Consider the following 12,965-nt stretch of genomic DNA (forward strand, 5'->3'; position numbering starts at 1 on the left):
AACTCCGGCTTTCCTCAGATGCTCCCGAACCTCCACATGTCATTTGCCGTGCTCTTCACGGTCTTTTCCAAAAACCAGGATGTCGTCTATCATGTTGACGACGTTCGGTTATCCCTCTAGAATGCGAGCCATTTCTCGCTGAAAATACTTCAGTGCCGAGGTCAGGCCGAAAGGTTGACAGTTGTAGCAGTAGCCTCCAAATGGCGTGATGAATGGGGTGCGCTCTTGGCATTCTTAATTGGGATAATCGCACTTCGTGCTATCCTGCTGTCGCGTCTAGTTTTGAGAACACCTTCGCGGCACAAAGTCCCGGGTAGCTATTCAAGCGTTGGAAGCACGTGTCTTTCACGGGGAACTTCTTTGTTGAGCTTTCTCAAGTCCACACATATTCGGATGTCACCTGATGCTTTCGGCACAGTGACGAGACTTGCAAAATACAGCGTCGACTCTGTAATGCGCCTGATGACCCCTTGTTTTTCCATCTCGTCCAGCTGTTGCTTCACTTTGTCGTAAAAAGGAACCGGATCTCTTCAAGGTACACTGAGAGCAAATTCCTTGACATTTGGCTTGAGACAAACAGTGTACTCCTTTCCTATGGTGCCAAGTTCATCGAAGATATCTTGGTTACGTGTGGCGTCGTTTGCAGAGTCAGCTGGCTGGTCAGGTCGCTGTGCGGCGTCGATGAAATTCGTGACTCCCAATGTGAGGATAGCAGTGTTGCCTAGTAAAGGCGTAGACTGCGAAGGTATGACGTACACTGATTGTACGCAGGTGCGGCTCTTCCACTCCAACGTCGCTTCGATTTGGCCTGACACATTCAATGAATAATTTTCCAGACCTGTGAGATGACCATCTGGTTTGTCGAATCGAGACGGTACACCCGAAAACGTGCTGATAACGACGGTAACTTCTGCTCCTGGGTCAACCGTGAGCGCCGTTCTTGTTGACCCAAACGAACTTGGCGTTTGCTTCACGACTGGTCTTGACAGCTTGAATCTTGAGGGCGTGTTACTGTCGGTCGAATGAACGCTGCTTCGCTAGGAAAACTGCTTCGAAATGTCCTTTTTTGCAGAAATTGAAAACCGCTTTCTTGGCAGGACAAAATTCTCGTTGGTTTGCCTCTAGTCCACAGAATCCACACGATCCATGCGTCGTGTTGACGAAGCAGTTCTCTCTTGAAGCTGATGCTCGCTTACGTGACTTTCTTTGCGCTGGCGTCTGCTTCACTCCATCCACACTGACCGGCCCAGATGACTGTTTTTCTAGTTCTAGATTTTTCTGCGTATTCATGTAGACGTGCTTGCAGAAGCGCTGTGCCCAGTGTACACTCGGAAGTGTGGCAGAGTAGTTTTGATAATCTGCTGTTTAACAAGACAACGATAAATCGGTCTCGAACTAGATTAGATTAGATTAGTAGGGTTTAACGTCCCAAAACTACCATATGATTATGAGAGACGCCGTAGTGGAGGGCTCGGAAATTTTGACCACCTGGTGTTCTTTAACGTGAACCCAAATCGGAGTACACGGGCCTACAACATTTCCACCTCCATCGGAAATGCAGCCACCGCAGCCGGGATTTGAACCCGCGAACTGCGGGTCAGCAGCCGAGTACCTTAGCCATTAGACCACCGCGGCGGGGCAATCAGTCTCGAACTAGTCGATCCTCATTGTACGCTGAGCCATAGTTACATCTTTTGACCACGTTTCTCAACGCGGCCTAAAAAGCATCAACGCTTTCGTCTGCGTGCTGCGTCCTCTTGTGAAAACGGTAACTCTCGAGAACTTCGTTTAGGGGGTGAACGAAATATGAGGTGAACTCGCCTTTCACGATGCTGTACGAAAGAGCTTCTGCGGCCGTGAGGTTGAGAGACGCTAGCATGCAACGAGCTTTAACACCCATGCAATATAGAAGTGTTCGTACCCGAACCTCGTCGGTAGCTCGGTGCATTCCTCTTGCGTAGGCTTAGTCCTCCAACTGCTCAATCCAGGTGGACCATAAACTTAGGTCATTGATGTCGAAGCTCGGTGGCTGTTGGAGTCCAGGTACCCCAGAAAACGCAGCGTTAGGCTCCATTATCGAAAGCGAATGGTGGTCACTTCTGACGCTATGTACGATGCTCCACCATGTACGATGCAACATGCGGACCGACGCTAGGCGCGTCTACATGAGTGACTCGGAGACCGTTTGAACCAACAAATCCATTTAGCTTTATTCAAGCTCTTCACATACAGAGCGCATGGCGCATGGCACCCTCTACACCATTTTCATGCAGATAACACTAGCTTCAAAGGACATAGAAAATACGTGTTTTGAAGCGCCTTCTTATCTTTAGAACTTTGAGTGGGCATTGCCTCATTGTTTTGGAATGCTTGCGGTTCCTCTTTAGAGTTAAAAGAGGACACACACGACCCACCCGTCCCCATCCTTGGCTGCGGGCAACGCTTTTAGAGTGTAAAATGTCAACGAGACTTTTTTTTTTTTTGGTAGCCGAGTACGTAAGTGGTTCTTCGAACATGTTGTTTCTCTTTGAAGTCACGTGCGCGGCATCTTTTGCGGTTGAAAACTGGCCCTAGCCCGGGTTTCGTCCCTCCTGTTTCGGACAGCCCGTGTGGGTGGCGAGAGTGGACGGGCCACTCACGTGTAAATGACTGCTGCGCTGAATAAAAATATCGCCTCGTTTCCGTCTTCAGTGGGCAGCCGAAAGGACCCCTGTCAGAATTGGGGGAGGGGGGGCTCAGCTTTTTATACTTTCTTCAGCAGGGGCTGGCACCCCCCATTGCCCCCCGCCCCTGAAAGATACGAAAGATACGCACGCCTATTTATGCACCCGCTACATGGCATTAAGGCCAACTCCGGTGATGACTGGCCTAAACTATAAAGTGAATATCATAATTCCGCTATGTTCTGATGCCACATCGCAATAAATACGCGTTTAGCAAGCATACTTATGGCAATATTTCATGTTGTATTGTGAAGTATTTACACAGGACGCGTCTGTTTTTAAAGCTAGAAAGTTATTTTTCCTTCAATTCCAATTACAGGAAGTTATTTCCCTTCAATTCTCAAGACACTCTCGTATAAGAACTCGACTTCTAATTACGCCTTTTGCAAACATAGGCTTGAACTCATCTGAGGTAAATGTTTTAAGCTTCGGTGTTTCCAGCTTGGGAAACCGCCACAGGCATCCCTTCGATGCCATGCGTAATTTCATTATAACTATTCAACGAATACCATTTTGGTCTTTTATTTCAAATCGTTCGTGATTTCATTAAGTTATGTGGAGATAGGTTTGCACTAGGCTTACCTACTATGCGCAACCGTGTAGGGATGTGACGTGCTCCACTGCCACTGCGTGCGAAGACGTTGCGGCCGGGTTCGTCGTTTTCTCCGACACGGGGCAGAAATAACGCACGAGGCAGGAAAACAACAACAACGGATGATGCAGCACAACAACCCAACAACCCAAGATGCAGCACAGTGCGACACTCACGGGCTTTCAGGCCGTATAGGGAACTTCGCAAGACCGAGCAAGTACGCTTGCCTATAGGACGTGACGACTCCCGCACAAGGGCCGAAGTCGAACGCACGAACGAGACGCCGCCTGCTAAGCAGCACGTCAACCTCTCGTGGAGGCCTGAGAGCATCTGCCGCGACGAGCGAATGTCGGGTGCAACACAAACTGCTGGGTGTTCTGTGCGCAACATAGCTCGTAGGAGTGGAGGTTGTCACGCGCGCCCAAAGGAAAATGGCGCTGCGTTGTGACGTAGGCCCGCGCAGCGCAGCCTGCCCGACATGCCAGCGCGGGACCGAGCCGAAGCTTGACTCGCCCAGACCAAGAGGCGCCCTGGCAGCCATCTTGGCGAACGCCGGTGATTATAAGCGCCCGGGCTACGCGGTCGGCGCACGCGCGGCAGCTGGGGAACGAGGCGCCTGGTAGGGGGGCACTCTCGATTCCCACATCCCCCCCTCCTGAAACCGAGGCCGCCCTAAAGACGCCGTAATAAAAGCATCTACCAACACCGAAAAAACAGGTCCAGCTCAGTGCCGTCCACGAGATCGTCGGGCGTCCCGGTGTCTTCGTTCGGCGGCGTCTCAGCAGGAACCTAGGGCCGCGGGAGGGCGGCGGACAACGCAGCAGCGATGACCGGCTTGTATGAAGAGTCCATGACGAGCGCCGCCACGACCGCCTGAACGGAGTCGGTCGACAGGGCAGGCTAAAGGCCCGGGCCAGGCAACACCGCTGGAGTGGACAGGACCGCAGGGGCAGCACCGGACTTCGCTCGGTGATCTCGCGAACGTGGGTGGGTAGCCTCGTGCACCAGCGAGACACCACAAGCGTCGCAGTAGGAGGCCTCAGGAACAGGCGGCGTCGAGGAAGCATCGAGCAAGTCCGAAAGGGTGCGTCCGCAGAAAGGAAGCGGGACGGACTCGGGGTCTAACCCCACCCAGACTTTGCGTTGCTTGGACCAGCGACGAGTCGACACGAAGGCGACCGGGGCCTCAGTGCCTTGTTGGAACGTCCACGTAGCGACTTTACGACGAGGCGATGTCTTGTTAGCCGGGGCCGGGGGAGCATTCGACGGAGGCGGCATGGACGCAGCCGGTTCCTGCGGAACGACCTAGCGCGCGGCTGGTCTCCCGGGCTTTTTTTTCGGAGGAACGGGCCATCGAGGAGGACATCACGATTGCTGGGGTGTCGGTGAAAAGCAGAAAAGCAACTGAAGGTGTGGCCCCGGAGGCGCGACAGGCTGGCCCAATAAAGAGAGCCTACTCCGTCGGATTGAAGGTTGCGTGAGCCAATAGGGCGCACGCTTCCCTTCTCCCGCCGACTACGCGGAAGATACCCAGTGAGAGAGTGAGCCACCGGGGAAATGGCTTTTCTCTGTCGAGAAGCCGGGAGCTCTAGGAATCGGGTGGATATTCCGCGCCCAGCGCATGTAATGGTGTTCCCAGGGAGAATGCTCGCCAGGTAGCCGTTACTGCTGCTGCTGGATGGGCTCTCGCACAGCAGCTATAATCTCCGCTCCCTTACATTCAGGGGATAACGTTCCGCTACATGCCGGGGGCGAAAATAAGCCTAAGTGCGTTTTCGCAGGTTGTACCAGTGGCGTGGTTTGGAACCAGCCTTACCCCGGTTTCCCTGCTGTTCGGTGACCGCCTACCCCTCTCCGAAGTTGCTGCTGCGGCCAACGAAAGGTTTGAGGTCGGAGACGTTAACTGGACCGCTGACTGATCACCCTTGGGAATCAGCCAGCTTGTATTCCAGGGGCGACACTTTGGTCTGCACTCGATATGGGCCCAACCACTTGGCCGAAAAGGAGGCCGAGATGCCTTTGGCGGCGTCACTCAAAACGTGATTGTACCTGAGGACGAGATCGCCGACATCGTAACGGACATCCCGATGCGACCAGTCGTACTGAGCCTTCTGACCAGCTCGCGCTTTTGCCAGGTTGGAACGCGCCAGGTTGTGGGCCTCGTCCATCCATGAGCGCAGTTCCGCCGCGTAGCCAGACGGGCTGACCTTCGCGGCGCTTGCCCCACCGTTGCCCCGTAGGACGCGGTCCATGGGGTTAGGCAGCTCTCTCCCAAAGTTGAGGAAGGCGGGCGTGTACCCTGACGAGCGATTGATCGTAGACAGCAAGGAGAAGCCGATCTCGTTAAGACAGGCGTCCCAATCCCTGTGTTGCTGCGCAAAGGCTGCCAGCAAGGGCTTGAGGTTCCTGTTTATCCGCTCGGTCGGGTAGGCCTGTGGGTGATACGTGGTTGTTTTCATGGTGCTTAATGCCAAAGGCAGCACACGCATCCACAAACACATTGGCCGTGAAACAGGACGCATTGTCCATGATCGACTCCAACGGAAAGTCAAAGCGGGTAAAGACCTCGGTCAACTTGTCCCAGATTGCGCGTGCCGTTAACTTCTGAAGGGGAAACAGTTCGACCCACTTCGTGAAGTGATCTGTGACAGCCAGGAGAAAAACATGGCCTCTCTGGCTTCTTGGGAAAGGTCCCATAATCTCACAGGCCACGACTTGCCAAGGTTGTTGGCTGTCGATCGGCTGCATGAGCCCGAGAGGCTTGCCCCCGCGAGGCTTCACGCATTGGCAAACGCGGCATGAGCGGGCGTTGTGAAGGGCGTCGCACTTCATGCCAGGCCAGGTAGCGGAGCGGCACAATTTTTGAAAAGTCTTAAGGCCACTCACGTGTCCGGCCAATCGCGAGTTGTGGAAATACTCTAGTGTGGCTTTCCTTAGACTGCGGGTATCACCACCTTGAAAGACTCCTTGGGAGTTTATTCAGATGGGACGTAGCGCAGGAGAACGCCGTCGGCATCAAGCAGGTACGAGTCCAACGTGCCCGCAGCAATATTAGCCTGCGTACGGCACTTGGCGCCGACAGCAATACCAGCTGCCTGTTCGCGCCTGGCGGCTTGACCACCGCGCTTCGCTTAGGAGCTGAGCTCGTTGAGCTCGTCAACGATGTGTTGACAAAACGCATCGTCCTGCTGTGCCTTGAGCTGCTCCTCTCTGCTAAAGACGATACAGGTGGACGTGACAGGGTCTACCAGGTATGCGTCCTCACCCGAGGCTGTCGACTCGAAAGTCACTTCGCCATCAGGGCTCGCGCCTTTCGACCCTTTGGAGACAGAGGGCCCGGGGTCTACTTGATGCGACTGCTCTCGGGAGTGGCGGACACAAGTGCCGGACGCCAAAACGGGGGCACGCGAGAAAGCGTCAGCCACGACGTTTGAACTCCCTTTCCGGTAGCGCACAACAAAGTTGTACCGCTGCAAGGTCAACGCCCAGCGCGCGAGGCGGCCCGAGGGCTCGCGCAAGCGCTTAAGCCAGGTGAGTGCCATGTGGTCCGTTTCCACCACGAATGGCATGCCGTCGACATATCAGTCAAACTTCCGGAGAGCAACAACTATAGCGAGACATTCCCTTTTTGTGACGCTATGGTTACGCTCGGCAACGTTTAAGTGACCGGCTCGCAAAGGCGACTGATATTTGAACTTTGAACTTTATTTATTCCAACATACCATCATTTGGGATACTGAGGGCCGGGTACAAAAAGCCTCTTCACGGGCTCACGACCCCATACAAAGTGGCAGGGATAAGCGAGTGTACATTATGGTATAAAATAAATCCGACACCACTATATGTCGCTCAATTAGAACTGTAAAGGAATGCATAAACATTTATATATGAACATATATAGACAGATAATGCAAGTGAAACAGATCGAAAAATAAACCTTCAAAACAATGTACCAACTTCACTTTTGATAATCACATAAAAGATCAATGAGAGTGTACAAATGAAAAAAGAAATACAATGGCATTAACACAGGTAGGACAAAAAACGCATCTCCAGCAATATTTTCAGAGTGTTAGTTGATTCAGATGGAACGGCAATAGAAAGCGCAGCATCTCCTTGCCGTAGTTCATGCACGTGCATGGAAGAAACCACGTGTGAATATGACGAGTGTTATAAAAAAGGGTCCGCCGGTTTATACGAGCAAGTTTGCCCAAGAAGTTATCACTTTTCAGTTCTGCGTAATAGCGTTTCGTACGAGTTGTTTGATATTAATCTGGTAGGGTTAATAAGTTCATTTCTTCAAAAAGCGGTGACGTGTGACTTCCATACGGAACATCTGCAATGGCACGAACTGCCCTTATCTGTATGACATGTAATTTGTGAATGTTCATTAATGTTGTTGTCCCCAAACCAGATGACAATAATTTATGAGCGATAAGAACAACGATTTGTAGATGAGAAGTTCAACTTTTTTAGGAAGCAGGAAACGCACCCTATACAAGATTCCAGTTATTCTGGATAAACGTGAAGACAGCTTTTCAATGTGGGAATTCCATGACATATGTTCATCAAAGATTACACCTAGACATTTAACACTTGGTACTACCTGAAGTTCCGAGGTGCCGAGAATTAACAGGGCATGCAAAGGTGGTTGTTTACTTCTAGGCCTAAAGTGAACAACTCTAGTTTTTGAAGAGTTTAATTTTAAAGAAATATTGCATGTCCAGGACGCTAGCTTTAGTAATACCTGGTTTGCGTCATTGATTAAATCTTTATAGTGTTGAGCAGTGGGAAGTAAGGTTGTGTCATCTGCGTATATAACATACTTTACAAATGCGTCAATGTTTACGATATCATTAATATATACGCTGAATAAAAGGGGTCCCAGGATACTGCCTTGGGGCAGACCTGCTGAAATTGCTTGTAAATTGGAGGTGGGATCGTTGATGACCACCATCTGCTGACGATACCTTGAGTAAGATTCAAATAACTTCAGAAAGACCCCTCAGAAACCGTAGTGATTGCATTTCTGTAAACGTGTGACATGATTTATAGTATCGAACGCCTTTGAGTAATCTATAAAGATACCTAGTGTGTGTAGTTGACGTTCAAAAGCATCTAATATGAATTCCTTCTGTGCTAGGAGAGCATGCTCAGTTGTGCGGCCTTTCGTGAATCCAAATTGTGATGAAGTGATAATGTGGTGTTTATCTAAAAAGGAAATCATACGTTTGTGTATCAGTTTTTCTAAACCTTTTGATATGACTGGCAGTATAGATATAGGCTGGTAGTTGTTAAGCGAGTTCTTATCCCCTGCCTTGTACAACACGATTACTTTCGCCACTTGCAGTTTCTGTGGAAAGATTCCAGTTGAAAGTACCAGGTTGAAGATATGTTCTAATAATTTAGCAATGAGGTCCAGCACGTGTTTATTGGGTCTAATCTGAATATCATATACGTCACAACATGTGCTGTGTTTTATAGACGAGAAAACGTGGGTAATTTCGCTGGCTACGGTCGGCGCCAAAAACGCGCTCTCAGGAGTACTGTCTGATAAATATGAAGTACAATCTGGCTTGTGCGCTTTTTTTTGTTAAGGACACAAAATAGTCAATGAACACGTTAGCTAAACCAGCATTGCTAATAGTGTCACCGTTCACCACAAGCTCAGTGGGCCGAAAGTTGTTACCTTTACGGCCAAGGAACTCATTCAGTCTGGACCAAGCTAGCTCCGATTTGTTAATTACTTCATTGTTGAAAGTGCTGTTTAGGTAGTTTGGCTTTTCGTGGCGCAGCATACTGTGAACTTTGTTTCTTTGGTCTTTGAAACGTTTTAGCGTCTCTTCATTCTTATTTTTCAAAAAGTGTTCGAATAGTTTATTTTTACGGTTCATTTCTTTGATTCAAGATTTAGTATCCCAAGGTTTCTTAGCTCTGCGTGTCGGCCTCTTTTCTTTGTACGGAAAGCATTGATTATAAATTTTTGTTAGTTTTTCGTGGAAACAGTTGTAGGCACGATCAGGTTCCTGCTCATAAATAACGTCTGACCAATCAGTCAACGATATCTGTCTGCGAAATGCAGATAATGTGTGCTCATTATTGTTTTGAAGAACTATTGATTGTTTTTGTTGTGACTGAGAATGACATGCTGTTTCGTTTGTAACCATAAATATGGAAAGATATGGTCACTAATGGGTGCACTCAGTACGCCAGATAAAGAGTTGGTAGCTTCTATGTTAGTAATGAACACGTCGAGTAATGTAGCGTTATTTTGTTCAATACGAGTCGGAGTGGTGATAACGTTAGCAAAGCCATTGGATTCAATTATTTGACACAGCTCAAACTGCGACTGTGATGATTTAGCAAGGTCAATATTTAAATAACCTGCAAGGACTAGCTTACAACCAGTGCCACCAGCCCAACCTAAATATGAATCTAAGAATTCTAGGAAATTTGTCTTATTGCCACTAGGAGGGCGATATAAAACGCCAATAATGGAATGGTCACTTTGTACAGTCAGAACTTCATAATCATCAGTCATGCGGGAAAATTCTTGAATCAAATAACATTTAATGGAATTCTTAGCCATCAACAACACCCCACCACCCATTTTTTTGGCACGGTTGAAAAATAAGTTGCATAGCCAGGTATCATCAAAACTTCAGTTTCATTTCGGTACCATGTCTCAGTTATCATAAGATATTCAGGTTTAGAACAGAGAGTTGTCAAGAAAGCGCTTATTTTATCTACCTTATTACGTGCTGATTGTGCATTAAAATGAATGAACTTTGTTCTGTTTTTACACATTGAGAATGATGCGCATAATTTATCTAGTGACACATAATCGTTCAATGTCATGTTAGTTTAATAACCGCCGTTCGGTTGATGACTAGTGACTATTCCGTAATAACAGACAGGTGCTGAATGTTGGCGATAATGTGGATTCTTCTATCCTCAGTTTTTTGTACCTTGATATGACCATTGTCAACCCATAGAAATTTCCAGTGTTTTTCTCTTTTCAGGGAAAGCGCTTGTGCGAACAGCCTCTTGTTCTCAAGCGCCAGATGGTCATTTGTGTATACGCTTGCGTTTTCTGACTGAGGAAAGCCGAGTGTCTGGGTTGTTAGGCGAGCCTTGCGTGCTTTACTCAGAAATTCGTTTGTCTTGTTCCGGGAAGAGAATCTAGCTATTATGTTTGTGTCCTTTTTCTCAGGCACAAGGTGAATTGCATCAATATCAGCGGGACATACAGGACAACCGATTACATCGCCCATTTTTTTGAAGAATGGTGGTGCAGTCTTCACCTCTCTTAGAGGGCACACCCTTTATCTCGATGTTGTTTATTCGTGAACGCTGTTCTATGTCGGTTATTTTATCAGTCATCTGATCATTAAGTTTCTGTAGGGACTTGTTTTCAGCAATGACAGACTCTTGTTTTCTTTTCATTTCCTCGTAGAAAGCATTTTTGACTGACACACTTTCACGAAGCTGCGAGATCTCAGTGCGAAGCTGTTGCACTTCATGCGCCAATTCTGCATTAGAGGGCATCATGCAAAACTTAAACAGTTGAACTATTGGCAGCAGTGACCACGGCAACAAAAAAGCAAATTGATAATACAAAACAGTGCTCAACCAACCTGCGTAAACGAAGAATGTTGTTTAGTGAAATGGACTTCCAGCCGCTATGACCCCCACTGCCAAACTGCAATCAGAGCCAAACGATGTCAGGCTTATGTAGGGTCTCCGGTAGATGTCTTGGTGGTCTGCGAAGGCGCAGAGCTGTTTTCAGTTGATTGTCTTGAGAAGGTGGTGACGTTGATTCACTGGTTATTTCGAGCAGACGTGTTGAGGATCCAGAGGATATCCTCGATAGCCATGATCGTCGATAGCAGGTAACCGTCAATATCGGCGAGTGAAACACCTGCGTAAATGAAGAAGGTTGTTTAGTGAAATGGACTTCCAGCCGCCGTGACCGCCACTGCCATAATGCGATCAGAGCCAAATGATGTCAGGCTTATGTAGGGTTTCCGGTAGATGTCTTCGTGGTCTGCGACGGCGCAGAGCTGTTTCCAGTTGATTGTCTTGAGAAGGTGCTGACGTTGATTAACTGGTTATTTCGAGCAGACGTGTTGAGGATCCAGAGAAAATCCTTGATAGCCACGATTGTTGATAGCAGGTAACCTTCACAATCGGCGCAAGTGAAACACCTGCGTAAACGAAGAAAGTTGTATAGGGAAATGGACTTCGTTGATTTGATTTGATTGATTTGTGGGGTTTAACGTCCCAAAACCCCTATTTTATTATGAGAGACGCCGTAGTGGAGGGCTCCAGAAATTTTGACCACCTGGGGTTCTTTAACGTGCACCCAAATCTTAGTACACGGGCCTACAACATTTCCTCCTCCATCGGAAATGCAGCCGCTGCAGCCGGGAATCGAACCCGCGACCTGCGGGTCAGCAGCCGAGTACCTTAGCCACTAGACTACTGCGGCGGGGCAGTGAAATGGACTTCCAGCCGCCGTGACCACCACTGCCAAAATGCCGGAGGACGCCGTCGTGCTCCTGAAGCAGTACCGCGCCAAGACCCAGGTCGCTCGCTTCCGCTTAGACAACAAGCTGCCTGTTCAGGTCGGGCAACTTTAACTCGGCTGTGGCCACTAAAGCTTCGGAAAGCACCTTGAAGGGTCGCTCTTGTTCTGACCCTACGTTGGGCACCAGTTATGTGGAGATAGGTTTGCACTAGGCTTACCTACTATGCGCAACCGTGTAAGGATGTGACGTGCTCCACTGCCGCTGCGTGCAACGACGCTGCGGCCGTGTTCGTCGTTTTCTCTGACACGGCACAGAAACCACACACGAGGCAGGAAAACAACAACAATGGATTTATTAACCCAAAATGCAGCACAGGGCGACACTTACGGGCTTGCAAGCCGTATAGGGAACTCCGCAAGACCGAGCAAGTACGCTTGCCTATAGGGCGTGACGACTCCCGCACAAGGGCCGAAGTCGAACGCACGAACGAAAAGCCGCCTGCTAAGCAGCGCGTCAACCTCTCGTGCAGGCCTGAGAGCGTCTGCCGCGACGAGCGAATCGTCGGGCCACAGAACACCCACCAGGTCGGGCACAACATAGCTCGTAGGAAAGGAGGATGTGACGCGCGCCCAAAGGGAAATGGCGCTGCGTTGTGACGTAGGCCCGCGCAGCGTAGCCTGCCCGACATGCCAGCGCGGGACGGAGCCGAAGCTTGACTCGCCCAGACCAAGAGTCGCCCTGGCAACCATCTTGGCGAATGACGGTGATTATACGCGCCCGGACTACGCGGTCGGCGCGCGCGCGGCAGCTGGGAAACGAGGTGCTTGGTAGGGGAGCGCTCTCGATTCCCCCTGTTAAAACCTAAATTTTGAAAATTCTTCCTATCACGTTATTACAGCAGTTTTGAATACAAGCTCAAGAGCACAATACTTGTAGCTAAATTGAATTTTTACGTATTATTGACATGTCGTTTCTTTATTTTTGGTTTTCAATTTCATAGCTTACCTAAAATAACATTTAACAGCCTCAACGTTGCATTCTTAGCCAATCCCACAAAGTGGGTACATGCCTTTTGCATAGGGAAACAAACAAACAAGCACAAGCAGGCGTTGTTGGGCA

At 49.2% G+C, this 12,965-nt stretch overlaps 1 protein-coding gene across 1 annotated transcript; it reads right to left on the reverse strand.

Annotated features, from left to right (window-relative positions):
* Window positions 1–5,234: 5,234 nt before the first annotated feature.
* Window positions 5,235–5,774, reverse strand: LOC142775228 (uncharacterized). The gene has a single exon (XM_075876582.1). It carries the CDS (start codon window positions 5,772–5,774, stop codon window positions 5,235–5,237), a length of 540 nt encoding a protein of 179 aa, XP_075732697.1.
* Between the last annotated feature and the right edge of the window lie 7,191 nt (window positions 5,775–12,965).

This window comes from Rhipicephalus microplus, chromosome X (genome assembly GCF_043290135.1).
Source record: "Rhipicephalus microplus isolate Deutch F79 chromosome X, USDA_Rmic, whole genome shotgun sequence".
Classification (NCBI taxonomy): Eukaryota; Metazoa; Arthropoda; class Arachnida; order Ixodida; family Ixodidae; genus Rhipicephalus; species Rhipicephalus microplus.